Source organism: Eubalaena glacialis, chromosome 2 (genome assembly GCF_028564815.1).
Source record: "Eubalaena glacialis isolate mEubGla1 chromosome 2, mEubGla1.1.hap2.+ XY, whole genome shotgun sequence".
NCBI lineage: Eukaryota > Metazoa > Chordata > Mammalia > Artiodactyla > Balaenidae > Eubalaena > Eubalaena glacialis.
The window spans coordinates 129,349,836-129,370,645 of NC_083717.1; the positions used below are offsets into that span (position 1 = coordinate 129,349,836).

The window sequence follows — 20,810 nt, forward strand, 5'->3', positions numbered from 1 at the left end:
TAGGAAATAACAAGTAAGTTAGCCAGAGATAAGTCTGGAAAAATACGGTTTGATGGAGGAGGCGGGTGAAGAATAGTCAACTGTGTATGGATGAGAGAGTTAGAAAACACCACGCAGCAGAGTTGAGTGATTCATGAAACAAATTAGTCCAATAATCTGTCCTCTCCTCTGTGTTCCACATTATCCCTGGGGATTCCTTTTGTGTTGTCCTTGCTCCCGTGTTCTCTTGCTTTCCTTCTTAATGCTATTTCATCCTCCAGGTGTGGTCTTTATGATGGTTCTTCTTTCACCTGAACTCACAGATGAGTTCAAGTAGATGGGATCCACAAATAATCCAGAGAAGAAAATCACCTTCATCCGTTCTCCAGAATTACTGGTTTTTAAAAAATATTTATTTATTTATTTATTTTATTTTTGGCTGTATTGGGTTTTAGCTGTGGCATGTGGGATCTTTCATTGTGGCGTGCGGTGGTCTTCGTTGTGGCACGCACGCTTCTCTCTCTAGTTGTGGCGTGTGGGCTCAGTAGTTGCCGTGCGCGGGCTTAGTTGCCCCGCGGTGGCATGTGGGATCTTAGTTCCCCGACCAGGGATTGAACCCGCGTCCCCTGCACTGGAAGGTGGATTCTTAACCACTGGACCACCAGGGAAGTCCCCTCCAGAATTACTTTGAATGGAATCAGTAAGAGTTAAAAAGCACAGTGTGTATTGTAAAAAGATTTCAAAATGTAATAATGTAAAAATAAATGGCAATTAATGCCTCATCTGCTTATGAAAAGAGTGATTGTGAGATTTTAAGAAAAGGTATAGTATAATGGCTAAGTTGCATTTATATCCAGCACCCTTTCCCCCTTATTGCTAAAAGTTACCTTTCTGTAATTGCAGACTAGTTTAGCATCTTAACAATAATGGACATGTTTTTAAAGTGCATTCTTTACTCCAGGGAGACTCTGTAATAGATACCAGCATTTTAGTAATGATACAAGCAATCTGTAAGCTATTACAGTTTTCTTTAGAGTAACATAATCTTCATATTGTTTTGTATGTCTGGAATTTTAATAGTGTTTTTAATTTAGAAAAGGAAGTATATAACATATTACTAATTACATGTGAATATGAACTAAGCACACGACCACTGAGCTTGAATCTTAAAAACAAACATGTTTAAAAGTACTTAACCTAGTGTAGGGTAAGTCACAAAGAAATTAAAGAATGCACACAGGGCTAACAGCAGCTTTCATGGAATAACACAGTGAGGGTCTTCATTTTTAGAATGGTTATTAATTTTGGTCTACAGCTAAAAAGTAGCTAAGAGGAATAGAAATGCTCCTTTCCAAATATAATTAATGTTTTTTGAACAGATGAAGGTACAAAAAAATTAAAACATAAATATGAGTGTATTAAAAGAATGTTTAGTTTTTCCCTTGATGACACCATTCATTGAAGGGTGTCCAAGAATTTGTAGTATTAATAGTCCTGGTGGCCCTTAATGCTTCAACTTGATTGGTGAGGATACTAGATTGCAAGAACAAGTAAGATCTTTTTCTAGGTCAAAGGTCAGGCTAATTAGGCCTGGAGGTAAAGATGGCATCTCACTATCTGCTGCCTAGGTGAACAGAGGGTAGATGATTTTTCTTAAAAATGAACGTGTTCGCTGAAACGATTTTGATTTTAAATGGTTAAAATAAATCATTTAGTGTTAGAATCTAGACTTATACTGTCATGTACAATTTAAAAAGTATTTTGGCACACATCCCAGACCCTCTTCAAGGAGCTGATAGAGATGCGCTTGGTGAATCAATTCAGGGGCCTTTACTGCTATTTTTAAAATCCAGCTTTTACATTAAATAAACCAGTTTATTATTTTGCAAGAAGTTATAATCTACTTAAAACTGTCATTCTCTGTTTCTGACTTGCAGTTAGATGGTATTTCCAAAATGTCAGACCTAGATTCTGCTTCTACCGTCACCATAATAAAATGTGACAGCCAAGATATTATATCAGTACCTTTTCCATAATTAGCAATAAGGATCCTGCCAAGGGTTAACTAGAAAAGTTTCACAAATGTTTTTCTACAAATGGTCCTGAAGGCAGTATTACGCTTTTAAAATCTGCTAATGTAGCAAAGACTCATGACAACCAGGAGACAAATCTATGAGCAAACCTGTTTGGAGAGAATAGTTTTGTACTGTATGATGTATGGTATGTAAATGAGCTTATTAGGACTCTCATCTATTTTATTATTGGTGACCAATTTGATAGAGGCATTTAAAAAACAATATTTCTGCCTGACTCCTAGAAATGAAGAAGATACATTGATATAATTGAGAGCAAATGATTGCATGTTGTGCCATTTAATCATGTCATTTTTCAATTGCTGTTTTTTGCACTTCACTGCATGCTTATAGAATATTTAGCTCCAATATAGATTAAGTCCCAGACTTTGCAACTGAGCTGAGTTCCTATATTGGCTGACATCTTTTAAGTTTGGAATCAGGTAAAATATGAAGATGTCTTTTGTCCATATTTTCTTCAAAATATGCAAGTCGTCATTCATACCTCACTTGAGGTGTTTTAATTTTTTTGGCTGCTTTGAATTACTCCTTTACAATTCCAGGTTGGAAATTCTTTTTTTTTTCATATTTTTTTAAGTTTTATTTTTATTTTATTTGTTTATTTTTTGGCCATGCCGCGTGGCTTGTGGGGTCTTAGTTCCCTGACCGGAGATTGAACTGCGCCCTCAGCAGTGAACGCGTGGAGTCCTAACCACTGGACCACCAGGGAATTCCCTAAAGTTCATTTTTAATAGAATCATTTTTCTGATATTCACTTCCATTTTGGTTTGGGGCTAGATTTATTTCTTTTTTCTTTTTCTTTTTTTTGACTAGATTTATTTCTGACATCATGTCTGTTAAATTCATGTTTGCCAAAAGAGCCAAAGCTGCCTGCTCAGCCCATTCCTTATCTGTGATGGCCACCATCTCCTCTACCAGAACAAGATGGCTCACACAGGTCAATACACAACAGATTGCTCACCATTCTTTTCAGTGGGGTTTTCAGGATAATATAGATATGGGTGTGCAAATTTAGAAAAAGGGTATCTTGCTTTAATACTTCCAATTTCTTTTCCCTGTTTCCTTTTTTTTCTCTTCCTATCAAAACTGTTAATCTTGCTAGGTCAGTTTATTTATTTTTTAATTTTTTTATTATTTTTTTTCTTATTTGCAACATACACTATACACTAGGTATAGTTAAGTTAAGCACATAATTGGCTCAAGAATGGAGATGTCAGGACCAAGTCTGCTGACCCCTTGCTGGAAACTTTGATAATCATTTGCCTAATGAATGTTTCTTACTTTTGTTAAATCTCTTCTTTATTATTTATATGATTTACATCTTTCTCAGAAAAGAGATTATCTCCCACTGTCTGCTAGAATATGAGGTCCTTGAGGGCAGAAAGTTTTGTCTGTTTTGTTCACTGATGTATCTCAAACACTGAGAACAGTGCCCATTATAAAGGTGTTTAATAAATATTTGTTCAATTAATTAATTAGTATTTTTTCCACCTCTGCTATCATCAACTACCCTGGGCTTAAGAATTGCATAGGTTATAAATTCTTATCATATTTGCAGGCTTAGGAATGGGTATAAGATAGACCCCTGACAGGTATATGGAAGAAGTTGTTGGCTCTCTGATCAACAGTAACTTTATGGCTGTGGCCACTTCTGGTTAGAACTCAGGGGCAGAGATGGTCTGAAAATGTCGAAATTTTCCAAGCTTCTTCAGCTCTCTTATGAAAGGCAATGTAGTGTAGTGTTTTCATGAATTGGCTCTGGGTTCAGGTTGCATGGGTTAAAATCCTTTGCTACTTATTTGCTGTTACTTAACCTCTCTGTGTCTCCATTATCTCATTTGTAAAATAGGTAGATGACAGCAATGTATGTCTCAGAGCGCTGTTGTGAGGATTAAATGAGTCCATACATATAAAGTACCTAAAAAATGCATAGCACACAAAAATACACAAAAAACATTTGTCATTAGTGTAGGAGATTAGTGAAAAATAACTAAGAAAATACTACTAAGAAAAGAGCTCTAGCAATTTATGGCTCAATGATTGTTGGTTATTATTTTGCATTCAAGTAAATCTTGATTATTTGAAGCAAACATAGCATTATTTTTATTTTGTTTTGGTTCAGATACATATAGTCAACTCAGAATCATTTTTGGTAAAGTATATGAAGTCTATCTGACATGTCAGGTCTTTCATTCTTGTACAGATACTAACAACACAATAGATTACAATTTCATAAGATGTATCTAAATATATATGAAACTCATCACTGCAATAGTTACACTTAACTAACATTCTTCAACTCCCACATTTTCTTCAACTCCTTTTCCAGGCATGCTCTTCTATGTATACTTTTCTGTTATGTTTTATGATGTCTCTAGAAGTTAGGACAGCTATATTAAAAAAGGAACTGTATTTTTTTATCATATAGCAGAATGTTTTATCTGTTGACTGAGATTTATAGGTCTGTAGTTGTAACTGTATCCCAGGAAAGTTTATAGCCATTACTTTAAAAAAAATAAATAAAAGTTCTACATTTGCATTTGTAAGTGTATTAATCAGTGTATTGATCCATGGTTGCAGAACCATGATGACTGACTGGATGGTATTGGTAATATCGAGTCTGTTGTCATAACACACTCTAAAGGAATGGAAAATTATCTGATTATATCATCAGTTTTGTGGTTGACAATATATACCTGCCCTTACTGAGAGATTTTAAAAACTAACAACTTTATTGAGATATAATTCACATACCATAAAATGTAATTTCAAAATGTTGTTACTACCCTGAAAAGAAACCGTTTACCCCTCAGCAGTCATTCCCTATATCCCCCGACTGCAACCCCTGGCACCTACTAATATACTTTCTGTTTCTATGCATTTGCCTATTCTGGCCATTTCATATAAATGAACTCGTACAACACATGGCCTTTTGTGTCCAGCTTATTTCACTTAGCATAATGTTTTCATCCATGCTGTAGTATTCATTCCTTTTTATTGCCAAATAATATCCCATTGTATGGATATACTGTTTTTTTTTAATCTATTTATCTATTAATGGATGTTTGGGTCATTTGCACCTTTTGGCTATCATGAATCATGTGGTTATGAATTTGTCTACAGGTTTTTGTGTGGTCATATGTTTTCAGTTCTTTTGGGTATATACCTAGGAGAGAAATTCTTGGACCATATGGTAATTCTGTTTAACTTTTTGAGGAAGTGTACTGTTTTCCAAAGTGAGTACATCATTTTGAAATCCCACCAGCAGCAGATGAGGGTTCCAGTTTCTCTATCTCCTCGCCAACATATATTGATGTTTTCTGGTATATTTATTTATGTTTTATTTCCAGCCTCACACCACTGCCACCCCGCAACACACAGACAAATTTGCATATAAGTTCCATGAGAGCAGAAATCTTGTTGCCCACTGTTATATCCCTACCAGTGAGAACAGTGCCTGGAACATAGGAGGCACTCAAGTACATTTAGATGGATAGGTGGATAATTGAATTATTATTAACATCACATTCCACTTGAAATTCCATGCTTTTTAAAATGTTGCAAAAGTTATGGTTTCTTGGGCATTCCCTGGTGGTCCAGTGGTTAGGACCGTGTGCTTTCACTGCTGAGGGCACGGGTTTGATCCTGCAAGCCGAGTGGCGCGGCCAAAAAAAAAAAAAATCTGTGGTTTCTTGACCTTTTCTTATGTGAATCCCCCAACTGTAATGCCTGTCCTTCTTCCCCTCCACTTTTTCGAACTTCAGCAACTTTCATGGCCTAGTTCTCGTCCTGTGAATCTTTATCTACTCCAGCTGGTAATGATCTTTCTCATCTCCAAAGTCAGTGCCCATAATTTAGCACGTATATCAATTGCACATTACTTTTGTGTCACAGCCTCACTATTCACATGGCACATTCACCTCACTTACCTCATTTAAAACCTACAACAACCTGATGGGTTAGGTCTTATCAAAAACCTTTGCCTTGCATTGATAGCTCTCATTTTGAGTAGCCAGAGGCTTCTCTTTACAGCCAGATTACAAGCCCTTAAGATCAGGTACCACATCATATTATATGCCTCTTATCCACCAATGCCATTCCTGTAATGAAAATTATGGTGTTTGGCACATAATTGATACCCAATAAATGTTTATTGCTATAGGAAATATCATTCATGTGATCTTTGCCAACCTTGCCCCCAAATTATGATTCCAAACCAACCAGTCAAAAGCATCTTCTGGAGAATCATAGAGGTACCAGTATAGCCTCTCATTTTTCCCACCTGCTATACATTCTTCTCAGACCATGGCTGTAGGCAGTAGCATTACCTGATGCCTTGTGCTTTCCAAACAGTCATCAAGGTTTTGATTACTATGTAAACTCTCTGAGAGCAAAGCTTCTGTTTAATTTAGCACAATGCCAAATATGTTAGAGTCATTAATTAGTAAATGACTTACTTGATAAAAATAACCAAAAGAAGTAAAATCCCCAAATACAGTGCTCAAACAATCAGCATTCTTTTTTTGTAATTTAATTTTATTTTTTTATACAGCAGGTTCTTATTAGTTATCTATTTTATACATATTAGTGTATATATGTCAATCCCAGTCTCCCAATTCATCCCACCACCACCCCCCCTCCACTTTCCCCCCTTGGTGTCCATATGTTTGTTCTCTACATCTGTGTCTCTATTTCTGCCCTGCAAGTCGGTTCATCTGTACCATTCTTCTAGGTTCCACATATATGCATTAATATACGATATTTGTTTTTCTCTTGCTGACTTACTTCACTCTGTATGACAGTCTCTAGATCCATCCATGTCTCTACAAATGACCCAATTTCATTCCTTTTTATGGCTGAGTAATATTCCATTATATATATGTACCACATTTTCTTTATCCATTCATCAGTTGATGGGCATTTAGGTTGCTTCCATGACCTGGCTATTGTAAATAGTGCTGCAATGAACATTGGGGTGCATGTGTCTTTTTGAATTATGGTTTTCTCTGGGTATATACCCAGTAGTGGGATTGCTGGGTCAAATGGTAGTTCTATTTTTAGTTTTTTAAGGAACCTCCATACTGTTCTCCATAGTGGCTGTATCAATTTACATCCCACCAACAGTGCAAGAGGGTTCCCTTTTCTCCACACCCTCTCCAGCATTTGTTGTTTGTAGATTTTCTGATGATGCCCATTCTAACTGGTGTGAGGTGATACCTCATTGTAGTTTTGATTTGCATTTCTCTAATAATTAGTGATGTTGAGCAGCTTTTCATATACTTCTTGGCCATCTGTATGTCTTCTTTGGATGAATGTCTATTTAGGTCTTCTGCCCATTTTTTGATTGGGTTGTTTGTTTTTTTTAATATTGAGCTGCATGAGCTCAGCATTCTTAATTATATTAAAATTCTGGAGATCATCAAGCAAATACTAATAATATAAAGTTATCACTGGCTGAAAAGATCTATTCATTGATTGATTCATTAATTTTTTTAGCCATTCAATAACAATTAAAAAATAATTGGGGGTGGGAGGAATTGGGAGATTGGGATTGACACATATACACTATTGATACTATGTATAAAATAGATAACTAATGAGAACATACTGTATAGCACAGGGAACTCTACTTAATGCACTATGGTGACCTAAATGGGAAGGAAATCCAAAAAAGAGGGGATATATGTATATGTATAGGTGATTCATTTTGCTGTACAGTAGAAACTAACACAACATTGTAAAGCAACTGTATTCCAATAAAAATTAATTAAAAAAATAATTGATCACCAATGGGTTTGGTCTTTAGGCTCTTGGCTACAAGTGTGACTCCAGAATCAGAACTTACAACTTCTATTTTTATACTTCTAAAAAACTACTCAACTAGATTAATTTTCTTATCTGAAAAACTAAGTTCCTCTGTTTTCTGTAGAGCAATGTTCTCAAACTTTAATATGCATTGTAATCACCTGTAGGGCTGGTTAAACCATGACTCACTGGAGCCCACCCCAGAGTTGCTGATTCACAAGATACGGAGTGGCACCAGGGAATTCTTGTTTCTAACAAGTTTCCAGATGATGCTAATACTGCTTGGCCCGGGGAACACACTGAGAAATTTTGCTCTAGAAAATTTGGTCACAGGTAGCAGACTAAGAGAAGACAATTGCTCACCTCATGTAATTAGAATGGTAAAATACAGAAAATGCAAAAAAGAAGAAAAGCACATGAAAAGGTGTAGAAAACCCTTGCAACAAAGAGGTGGAGCTGTCTGCTTTTATATGATCCTATTTAAACTAGAAGAATGTGCCTATCTTTTCACTTCTCTCTTTTCTTTCTGTATATTTCCTCACGCCAACTACGTTGAAGGCAGGTACATATAATATACATATACAGATTGAAGTTTCTTTGTTGTGCTTGCCACATAGAAGGCATATTCAATAGATAGTGTTTAAACAATTGATTCATCTAGAAGGTAAAGTCATGTTTGACTTTTTAAATGGAATTGCTTCATAAATAATTTTTTAATTTGACACATTACCTAAAGTCCCACCACTTTGTTTCTATTGACCTACCTAATGATGTTACATTAACTGCTAAATAAAATTATGTAAGAGATATGGAGACAAATTTCTTTGGAGTTTCTCAGCTAGATTTAATTTTTTTCTCTCTGCTTTTACCATATACTTGGTTTTGGTATTTTTTAAATTTCATTTTCCTCCTCATGTCTTTTTTCTCTATTTAGTTCTTACATTTTACTTATTGTGCATTTTGGTTCTTGGTCTAATTGTAGTTCTTTAATTGTAGGCTTATTTATATCCTTTTGTAATAGGAGATGACAGTATTATTTAATGTCAAGAATATGGGTGTACATTTGACTCTTGAACAACATGTGTTTGAACTGTACAGGTCCACTTATACTCGGATTTTTTTTCAACAGTAAATACTACTGTACTCTATGATGAGTGGGTTGGTTGAATTTGCAGATGTGGAACCCTGGATAGAGAGGAAACGTGGGCTGGACATAAATTATAATCAGATTTTTGATTGTGCTGGGAATTGGTACCCCTAACCCCGGCATTGTTTAAGGGGCAACTGTACAAGTAAATATAATCATTCTATGCAATATGTGTGCATATATACATAAATTTAATGTATAATGAAGAATAAATTACCAATATTGGAAGCCTTACCTTCAGTGGTGTTAAACTGAAGCCAGTGGCAGGAATGATGTTACATCACATTTGGCTCCATAATATGAGTGGTTTCAACAGTCAGAGAAGTTCATAAAGCAAGTCAGGAGAGGAGAAAAACCCCACATAAACCAAAAACACCCCTTTGTATCACCACTGGTGAATTGAAAATCAGATTGATAGTTTATAAGTATAAAGCAAAAATTTACCGTCTGTTGGCAGCTCTCTTATAACATGTCCAAAAAGATATGTTTAAAGGGTTGGAGATTTGTAAAGGAAAAAACAAATTAGAAATTTTGATTTTCACTTTTATATACTTCTCAACTTTTATAGCAAATATGCTTTTTGAGTAACATGAGGAAGTTGAGTAGAAGTGTAAAATAACCAAATTAAATAGGTCATTAGAGACTTAAAAGTAGAACACCGAACTATATTCCAACAATTGGATTCTGAAGTGATACTAAGACAATGACCTCCATGCTAACAGAGGTAGCTTTGTAGGAAAAAATTCCTAAAGATTACCAAATAATAATGATACTAAATACATAACTAAATACAAAAATAATGATAATTAAATACATAACTAAATACAAAAGCATTTGGAATAACTTTCTCTTAGATATATTGATAATTAGTTCTCCTTCTTTCTTTTTATATTTTCTTTCCCACTTCTTTCCTTTCTACTTTTCTGGGAAGACAATATGGCTGTCTTTGGGAACCAACATGATCTCATTGGATATCAAGGACAATGCTTCAAAACTGGCAAAAATGAAAAACCTTATAAACTTTTCTGTTCCTTACTTCCTTTTCCATCTGCTTTACTCTCTCTTTTCTCCAACACACTGGGTACTCCCAGGGTCCCAGGCTACTTGCTACTGGACCTTCTGTCCTTATAACCACAGCCACCCAACTTGGACCATCTGGCTCACATTGTTTCCCTGAAGATTTCACGACTCCTCCGACAGCAACCTGCACAAACTTCTGTTAGCACCTACCTCTCTGTATTATTCTTGGTACTGTATAGTCCACCTCCAATAGACTCTCAGCTCCTTGAGAGAGGGAGCAGTAACTTGCTCCTTTTTGAAGCCTCCATGCCTGAAACAGTGCCTGGCAGATGCAAGGTGCAATACACATTTGAGGAGGTCTGGGAGGCAGGGATGAGTCTGTCTTATTTCTGTGCCTTACTTAGATTGCTTAGCTTGGGTTTCTGTTCTGTTCTCTGAAAATGTAAGCCAAAAATAGTTATAATAATCATTTTGTTCCTATGTCGTTATATTTAACATTTCTCTACGCATAGTGTATCATGGAAATAATGTGAACTCTACTGATTCTAAGAAACATTACCAGCAAATGCACTGATTTTATTTAGTATGTGTTTGTGATTATAAATAAGCATGCACATTTTAATGGTTGTCATGGAAACACATTTATGTAAAAGAATGTTATCAATTATATCACTTAGATGTAAAAAAATACTGAAAAATATGTTGGCCATGTAAAATTCTCAATGTTCCTCTCCTTTTAAAAGTAGTGTTATTTCCGAAGTGTGCATATAGAATAATCTAGAATGTACACTAAGTTCTTTGAATATTTGAAACTTTTTAACTGCAGAATTGTGGAGATCTGAAAATAAGATATTGAGTGTCAACAGTTTTAAAAACAGCTAACACAGTTTTAAAACCCGTAGACTGTCATTAAGATGTGGGGTGGGGATCATCTGTTACTTAAATACTGGATACATTCTAGATACTAATAAAAAGTTATGGCCAATCACCTTTATGAAAATTTCCCCTAGCAACCTCACATGTCTTGTTTCAGAACTTTGAAAATGCCTGTGAGGTGAATGAAGCCCATTTGGGCTGCTTTGTGAATATCACCTAATGTGGCTATGCTAAGTCCACACATACCTTTAGTGTCATCCATGGCAAATTCTCATTTAGCTAAGAAACATAGGGACTTTTTGTTGACTGGAGAAATGCAGTCATTATTTTAGTCAACTTAAAATGGAGTTTTGCAAGATCCAGTTTTGTGGCATGGAAACATCTCTTTTGATTTTTCTAGCCCTTTATTTTTAACAATTTAATGACAAAACACAAACAAAAAACCAAAATCTTCAACATGTATATTCATAGAACTCATTTGAATCAATCCCAGTTGGCTATATTATTATCTTGAAGTGTTTAATATTGGGCCAAAAAATGACAGATATTAAGTGGGCTTGATAGTTTGACTTGCTCAACAGTTGTTCTAGAGCAAGAGAGCAAATTATTGAAGGGTGTGTGTGTGTGTGTGTGTGTGTGTGAGAGAGAGAGAGACAGAGACAGAGACAGAGACAGAGAAGTAGAGAGAAAGAGAGAGAGAATGCATGTGGGGAGGGTCAGTTAGCAGGATTGGGAGAGGTAATGGAAACAATGCCTATTGCTTTGGTAGACCCTCGAGTTTTATCTTTGAATGTGTAGGGGTTTCTCCTCATTCAGCGTTGAACTAATGAATAGCATCAGTAAAGAAATTTGTCAGACCTGATGGTTCTATAGGAAAATAGTAATGATCCCTAGGAAAATAAATAAGGGTAAGTTCAAGGAACATAACAAAAAATGCTGTACTGGTATAAACTGAATAATAAAATTCCTAGTCATATTTTGCTGTAAATAGAGGTATGGGAATTTGTCATTCACCTTATTTAAAATTCAAAAATATTAAAGGTACGGGGTTCTCTCATTACAGAAATAATAGAATTCCAGCTATTACTGAGTTAGGGTTGTTTAAATGGCTATAGCATGTATTATATCAATAAGTGGAACATCTGTATGAGACGTCCACCTGCTGATCTACTACCACTCTGCACATTTCAATGAACTGCACTTAATCATTTTACGACTTCTTCTAATGAAGCCTTATCTAGATTAACATTTTAAGCACAAATACTTTTAGACATTAAAACTCTAGCACTAAATGAAATTGCCTTGTCTTGTTTATCCTTGTTGATTAATAAGCAATCTGTTAACTGTTAGAACAGTCCAATTGTGGCAGTAGAAAGAGATTAGTAATTCAGTGATGTTTGTGGATATAATCATCGTTTCTCCCGAAGGCTTTGAATTAGAGTATCACTTACACACTGTCCGTAGGCAAAGAAGAGATATAATATTTTTAGACATGTGTACCCACTATTTTGCTTGAATCGTTCAGCTTAGGGTCACTGCAGCAATACAAATGCTTCTGGGGGCAAAATCTTACTTTGATGCATGCATATCCTTCTTAAATAGTGTGAATGTCTATTAAAAGAAACACAGTAACTAACAAATAATGCATTAATAATCCAGTATCCTAATTTCTGTTTTCAGAACATTATTGCTTTGTTAATCGAGTTTCGGAAGAGAAATGTTGCTTATCGTTTTTTTCAAACAATAGCTGTTATATATCAATTTTTTTGCAATCTTATTTAACTTATTTCCAGCCAGTAGAAAAGTAAACTTTTGGCTCCAAAGAATCTAGGAGTAAATTTGGAAATACTCCATTTCCTTTTGGAGGACTTTTCTGTCTTTTGTGTTTCCTATGACCTTGAATCAAAGCATGTCAACCTGTTTGGCATAAATGCTTTATTTCATTAAGTTAATCACCTAGATATCAAGGTGGGACCCGACATTTTAGATGTAGAAATCAGTTTAAAAAAAGAAAAAGGGAAGAGGAATGAGATGCAGCTAAATTCATCAGCATCAGTTGGGTGTCTGCAGAAGATCTCTAATCCAAAGGCAACTCCAGAGTCCTTCTTGTCCTATTGTTCGCAACTGAGCGTATCACTACAATTTAAAATTATGGTGGAAGAGGGTGTTTTATGTTTTAGGGAAATCTGCCCTAGAAGCACTAATGGATCGGTCCCTCTTTCTGTTGCAGTCTCTCTGTTGTGAAATAAAGCAGCGACGTCGTGGAGTGGCCTCCATCCTGCGATTATGCCAACACCTTCTGGATGACCGGGAGACCTGCAATCTGAACGCGGACCACCAGCCCATGCAGTTGATCATTGTAAATCTTGAAAGAAGGTGGGAAGCCATTGTCATGCAAGCCGTCCAGTGGCAAACACGGCTACAAAAGAAGATGGGAAAGGAACCTGTGAGTGATGATTTCTTTTTTAAAGCATAATGCTCTCTCATTTTTCTTAGAAAAAAGAAATTCTTTCAGGGCTTGGAAAACGTGTTCGTCTTACAAGTGGTTTTGCTAACTAAAGGGATAGCTATCTCTAACCGCTAAAAGAAACTGCTTTTATCATAACACAGAGATTCATTTGCCTACCGATAAGATGTATTTTAGTCTCATTGTCTTTTAAAAAATTCATGTGGAGACTTTGCTTAACCTTACCAAACTAAGGTTTGGTAAACCTCACCAACAATATCATTAATCATACAATACCCCATGACGATTTTGCTAGGAGGTGGTTTACCACTCTCGGAGCATATGGAGCAATGTGTATGCTTTACAGACAAGGCAACAAAGTGTACAGTTTACCTTTTCTTTACATGATATGAATTAACACCATCCACGTGTAAAACAATCTCCATTGCTCCTGCTTAGAGCTCCTTCCAATACAGTTGCATTGCTGAGAACTAGCAAGTTTCCTCTGAGAGTTTTAATGCAGTGCTCAGGGTAGAGGTCGGGACCCCTTTTAAGAATTTTCCAAATTGACTGTAAATTCAAGCTGTTGCTAGATGAAGGAAATATATATATATATAACTAGAGTTGTTTTATTATAATGTAGAATACACACTTGTCCAGAAAACCTTATGGGAGAGGATTTATTGATAAAAAGATTACATTCCCCAAATGTCCTTGAAGTTAGTGTCTGTTAGTTGAAGGCCTAATTCTCATGTTTGACTTACAAAAATGAAATACACACACACATACATACATACATACATACATACAATGGAAATTTTTTCTTGTATATTTATATTATCAGTTCTATGTCTTTGGAAAGTTCAAGACTCAAAATTGTAAAATCAAGTATAATAATCCTGCCACTGAAAAACAGGCTTCTCCTATGAATTCTAATTTTAACAAAACCTAAATATTTAGGTTATCTGATGTTTTTGGCATTGGGGACTGGGAACAGAAGGGACAATGAAGCAGTAAGCCTTCTCACTCTTTTTGCATCTGTAGTTATGTTGAGTCTAGGGGGTGATTTTATCCTCAATAGTTCACTTTAATTGTTTTGCGCTGAAGTCATTAAATTTCTTAAGACTTCCAAGTTATTACCAGTAATCAGATTCTATATAATTGGATGTCTTTTCTTGAAATGACCTATTTGTTGTGAAGCTATTTAGCTAGAGTGTTTTCTTTTCTTTTCTTTTCTTTTTCTTTCTTTCTTTCTTCCTTTCTTCCTTTCTTTCTTTTATTTTCTCTGAGTGTTTGAAAGCATAGAAGAGGTTATTTTTTATTCTATAGTTTGAAACATCTAAGCATAGTAGTGGTGATAATAAAATTTACACAAAAACCGACTGCACCTGGAGAAGCTCTTAACATTTTGGAAGCATTCAAGCTGCTTTGGAGGAAACAAAACTGGGTTTCTTTGGAGATTTATTTGAAATCGTACGATGAGGGATGCAGGATTGGATCTCTGCAGACTAGCTGTAGACATTTTTATCCTACTTCTGTGGTAAAGGGGTAAGCTTTAGCTTTGAAACCCTGGCTGCTTCTTAGAGGCTCAAGCTACTACAGAGAGGTAGATAAAAATTGCAGATGAACAAAACACCCCCTTTTCTTTAGGTTGGCTGCTGAATGTTAGGTTTTCTGGAATGATGAGGTAGCAAATAAGGTCCTCTGTGCTAAACAAGATTGAAAATCACTCGAGAAAGGGATAGAAGAGTAGCGAGTGGCACTAATGCCAGCAATACAATGAACACCGTGTACCTCATTACGTTGGAGATATTTCTTGCTCTGATCTCTGTTGGTTGGGTCAAGAGTCCAAGTTGCTTTGATGGGCAAACAAGTGTTTTACGAACGTGGGAAGCTGCCTTTGTAGAGACTCAGAAGCCTCTAAGTGGTCTGTTTGCTTTTTTATCCTATGTTCCCACCCCCATGCCATCCCCTTCTTGTGTACAGGGACTTTCACTGCTATATTTCCAGGGACTGGGACATTCCTGCGTATAGTAGATGTTTAATAGACATTTGCTAAATGAATGAATACAAGCTTTCAATTGATAAATTTTGTTTCATTCTGGCATTTGGTTTGGAGTTACTATTTCTATATTAATTCTCAATGTTCATATTCTCACAAAATGGCTTTGAGTGTTATGTTCCTATTTGAATATTTCACCTTCATGAGATAACCAAGGAGATGCCTTTTAACCTTTCTTCTTGCCTGGTAGGGTCAGTTTTTCCAAGTTTTAAAGTATGTATGAAGTCCCCCATGGTATACTCTCTTTTCTTCAAATTATTTCTGAAGGAAATTCTTTATGAGGTATTGAATAAAGTCATTCTGAAAGTGTGGGCTAGGTTCTGGCACTTAGAATTAGAAGCTCTAATTCTATCTCCGTGTTGTAGAATTTTCTTAGTCACTTTGGAAATAGCTTGTATAAGAGATGTCACCTAATCATCGATCCAGTGCTCCTCATTTTTCATGTTACATCTGTTTGTGTGATGATTTAATTACTGTTGGTCTTCTCCACTAGTCTGAAGAAGGCAGCCACACGCCAGTTTCTGCTCACCTTTACATTCCTAAAAGCCCTACACAGTAGGCAGGACTTAACAGGTACTCCATAGTATTTGTTAAATAAGTGAATTTTCTCTAAGTGATGCTCTATAGTAATCAGTGTTAGAGATTTAAAGGTAAACAAGATATCCTCCTTCTCCTCAAAAAGTATAGTTAATACAAATATGCAAATAACTATGATGCTAGGTCTATTGAGGTAATTATGGGCTTCAAGCTTACAGTTAATACTGACAAAAATATGGAAACTCTTTCCATAGTATTCAGGAGAATTCAGATAAATGTACATATGTCAATTAAGCAAGCTTCTCTGTTTCTCCTAACTAGGTAAATAATGAATCTCTCTCTCTCTTTTTTAACTGGAAGAAAGCAAAAGATCTTGTATTAAATTCTGGGAGTTAAAACAGACAAAACCCAAAAGCATCTTTCTCCCTTATCATCAAGATTTGAAATTGCATAACTATTTGACACTACACCTTGTTCTTTCTACATTCAAGCTCTTTTCCCAGACATATTTGGTTTATTTTTGTGTTACCTGTAAAAAATGACCTCTGTCTATACTTTTTATGCTTTAATTCTAATTTTCGTTTGAATCATATGTTTTTATTTCTAGTCTCCTGCCTTCTTTCTATGATTCAGGCTCCACATTTTGGCTAGCAATACCATGTGCCTGAATTACCTTAGATCGTCCCACTTGCCAAAATAGCGTTCTGAATTTGTGATGTGTTAATTATAGAGAACCAGGATTTTTTCTATTAAAATTTGAATTTCACTTCCTACAATAGATGCAAATTAAAATATATGAGACAACCATGGAAACACCAAGAATCCATACCAATAATCTATACATCCACTCAGATTAATCATTAGCAAAGAGAAGATAACTTATTGATGAAGGCCATAGGCCTTCTTCCTCTAAAAATACATGGGCAGACTTCCACTTCCAGCCAGGATTGAGTAAAGGACCAGAACCCTTCTACCTGAAACAATTTAAAAGCTGGGTAAAATCACAATTTTAAGGCCTTGGATACCAGGCAATGAAGAGATGTGAAATGATTGAAGTGATACTATGACTACTCAAATTTCTGCCTAGACAGAGTTTTCAGGTCACAGTGTACAAAGAGGAAATCCATGCAGAGCCTAGCATTATCCCTGGGTTGAGGGGACAGGTCTGGGAGGCTGAGGAGGACAAGGCAGCTAAAGTTGCTACAAGGCATAGTACCAGAGAGGAGAGAGCTGCACAGAGAGATGACTCTAGAGCTATGCAGAGGGATCCTTTTAAATCTTCAGCAGAAGAAACCACCTGAAAAAATTAGAGGGAACAATCCCTGGAGCTCACACACAGCTGGGAATAGTTCCTTCTCCCATCAGTCACAGTAGAATCCTTATTATTCACAGGGCATGTGACACAGTACCAAGAACAGTTTTGCCTTAGTAATGGGGCAAAATTAGACTAAATGCTACTCTAGTCTTGCCCAAAAAGCTTAAAAGCAAGACCTGAAAGGATCAAACTCTTTCAAAGTTATTTAACTATATCCCAGGTCAAAACTCAAGCATGCTTATAAGCATCTAAGTATCCAGCATCCAGCAAGGTAAAATTTATAGTGTCTGGCGTCCAGTCAAAAGCTTCCAGTGTACAAAGAAGAAGTAAAATATCTTTGAAAATGAGGAGAAAATTCAATTAATAGAAACAAATCCAGAAATGACATACTATAGATTTAATAGACAAGAACATTAAAAGTTATTTTTCTTGCATTCCATATGTTCAAGAAACTAGAAAATATATTGAGCTTATTTAGTAGAGACATTGAAGATATCTATCTAAAAGCAAACTTCTACAGATGAAAACTATAATAACTGAGATTAAAAATACCCTGGATGGTATTAACAACCAAGTAGACAGTGTGGAAGCAACAATTCATAAACCTGAAAACATAGTGATAGAAACTTTCAAAAATGAAACAAAGAGGAAAAAAAAAGACAATAACAAAAGCATAGCATTAGTGAGCTGTGAGATCACTTCAAGCAGCCTAATGTATATGTAATTGGAATCCCTGAAAAAAGGGCAGAGGGAGAAACAATTTTTGAAGAAATAATGACCCAAATTTTCCAAATTTGATGAAAACTATAAACCCACAGATCCAGAATGTCAACAAACCTTAAGCACAAGAAACATGAAAAAAACTACACCAAGGGGTATTCTGTTCAAATTGATTAAAACCAGTGATAAGAGTATCTTCAAAGTATCTAGAGGAAAAAGATACATTATATACAAAAAATAAGAAGGAAGAGTTATAGCATACTTTTTTCAGAAATATAATACAAGTCAGAAGATAGGGGAACAACATCTTTAAAGTATTGGAAGAAAATAACCCAGAATTCTATACACAGAGAAAATACTATTCAAAAAGGAAAACAAAAATAAATTGTTTTCAGATATCAAAACTTTAAAAAAATCATCAGCAGCAGAACTGCAAGAAATGTTAAGGGAAATCCTTACAGGACAAAAGAAAATGGTATTAGTGGAAGCCTGAGTCTGCACAGAGAAATGAAAAGCACTAGAAATACTTACTGTGTGGGTTAATACGAAATGTCTTTTTTCATCTTATTTAAATCTCTTTAAATGATAATAGGTTGTTTAAAGCAAGATAATAACAATGTATTATGGATTTATAACACATGTAGAAGTAGAACATATGACAAAAATATCACAAAGGCCAGGAAATGGAACTATACTATTGTATGGTTCGTATATTAAGTATAGTATCACTTAAAGATATATAGAATCACTTAAAGATGAAGTGGTATAGAATGGTATAGAATCACTTAAAGATAAATAAGATAAAATACATACTATGATTCTTTAAAAACACAAGAAGCTATAACAAATAGGCCAACAAAGGAAAGGAAAGGAAATCATTTTAAAATATCACACACAATGCAGAAAAAGAGGAAAAATAGGAATAAAGAACAGATGCAATATATAGAAAACTGAACCAAGTGCATCAATAATTCTGTTAAACATAAATGGGCTAAAAACCCCAATTAAAAGGCAGTAATTAACAGATTGCATTAAAAAAGCAAGACTGAACTATATGTTGCCATTTTAATTATAAAGAAAAATTAAGTTAAAAGTAAAAGGATGGAAAAATATATATTAAGCTAATGCAATCAAAAGAGAGTTGGAGTGTCCATATTAATATTAAACAAATTAGAGTTCAGAGCAAAGAATATTACAAGGTATAAAGAAAGATATTTCTTAGTGATAAAGTGCTAATTAATCAAGAGGACACACCATTACTAAATGTTTGTGCTGTAGTAACAAAACTTACAAATTCATAAATCAAATACTGATACAATTACAAGAAGATAAGAATATACAATTTGGGGCAGAGATTCCAATACTTTTCTCAATAATTGATAGTACAAGTAGACAGAAAATCAGTAAGGATATAAAAAACTTGAATCACACCATAAATCAACTTGACCTAATTGACATTTAAAACACTCCATCCCACAACAGGAGAATATACATCCTTTTCAAGTGTTGACAGAACATCTACCAAAATTGACTCTCTTCTGAGCCACAGAGCAAGTCTCACATTTAAAAAACATTCTTATTACACCCTGTTCTCTGACTATGATGGAATTAGTTTAGAAATAAATATTAGAAATATATTGGAAAAGTCCTCAAATATAAGGAAAGTAAATAACACACTTATCTACAACTCCTGGGACCAAGAAGAAATGAAAAAGGGAAATTAGAGATTATTTTGAACTGAATAGAAATAGAAAAAATATTAAAAGTTGTACCAACGAAAATTTGCCACCAAAATGATAATCTTAGTTTTCACATTTATGCAACTAGAGAAAGACAAATTAAACACAAAGTAAGTAGAAGAAAGTAAATAATAAAGTTTAGAGCAGAAGTCATTGAAATTAAAAACAGAGAAAAACAATAGAAAAAAGTTAATGAGGAAGAAAGCTGGGTGTTTTTTGTTTTGAGATCAATGAAACTAATAAAGCTCTAGCAAGACTGATCAGGGAAAAAGGAGAAAAGAAACAAATTATCATTATCAGGAATAAGAGATAGACATCACTACAGATTCTACTAATATAAAAGAATATAAAGGAAATACTATGAATAATTTTATGCCATTAAATTCAATTATTTAAATAAAATATACAAATTCCTTAAAAGTTGCACACAGTAGACATTTACTCAAAAGGAAATACACAACCTGAATAGCTCCATATCTGCTAAATAAATTAAACCATTAGCTTAAAATTTCCCTACAAAGAAAACTCCAGGCCTAGACAGCTTTATGGGTAAAGTCTCCCAAATAGTTAAGGAAGAAATTATACTAATTTTATGCAAAATCTTCGAGAAAATTGAAAAGGAAGAAATACTTCCCAACTCAGCATTACTCAAAGACATTACAAGAAAACTGCTGACCAGTATCCCTCATGAATATAGATAAACAGATTCTTAACAAAATTTTATCAAATAATAAACAGTATATAAAATAGATAACACATTGTGACCATGTGAGGTCTAGAAATGCAAAATTAGTTTGAAAAAAAATCAGTATGATTCACCACAAAGAGAAAGGAAAACTACGTTCCAGGGTGTGCAGAAAAAGCATTTGCCAAAAATCAACATCCTTCCTGATAAAAGCTCAGAAACCTAAGAATAAAGTAGGAACTTTCTCAACTTAATAAAGGACATATACAAATAATCTACAGGTAACATCATACTTAGTGGTAAAACACTGAATGCTTTTCTTCTAACATAAGAGGAACATGGTAAGGATGTCCATTTTTACCATTTCTATTCAGCATTGCACTGGA

The 20,810-nt window shown here is 34.8% G+C and overlaps 1 protein-coding gene across 9 annotated transcripts in view; it reads left to right on the top strand.

The window, feature by feature from the left end:
• The window catches only part of AKAP6 (A-kinase anchoring protein 6), a 570,108-nt gene that overhangs the window by 501,994 nt on the left and 47,304 nt on the right, over positions 1–20,810 (top strand). For all 9 annotated transcript variants that reach the window (XM_061180772.1, XM_061180767.1, XM_061180765.1 and 6 more), the window contains one exon: positions 13,151–13,366. In XM_061180772.1, coding sequence (XP_061036755.1) covers positions 13,151–13,366 — 216 coding nt within the window. The remainder of the gene's footprint in view (positions 1–13,150; positions 13,367–20,810) is intronic.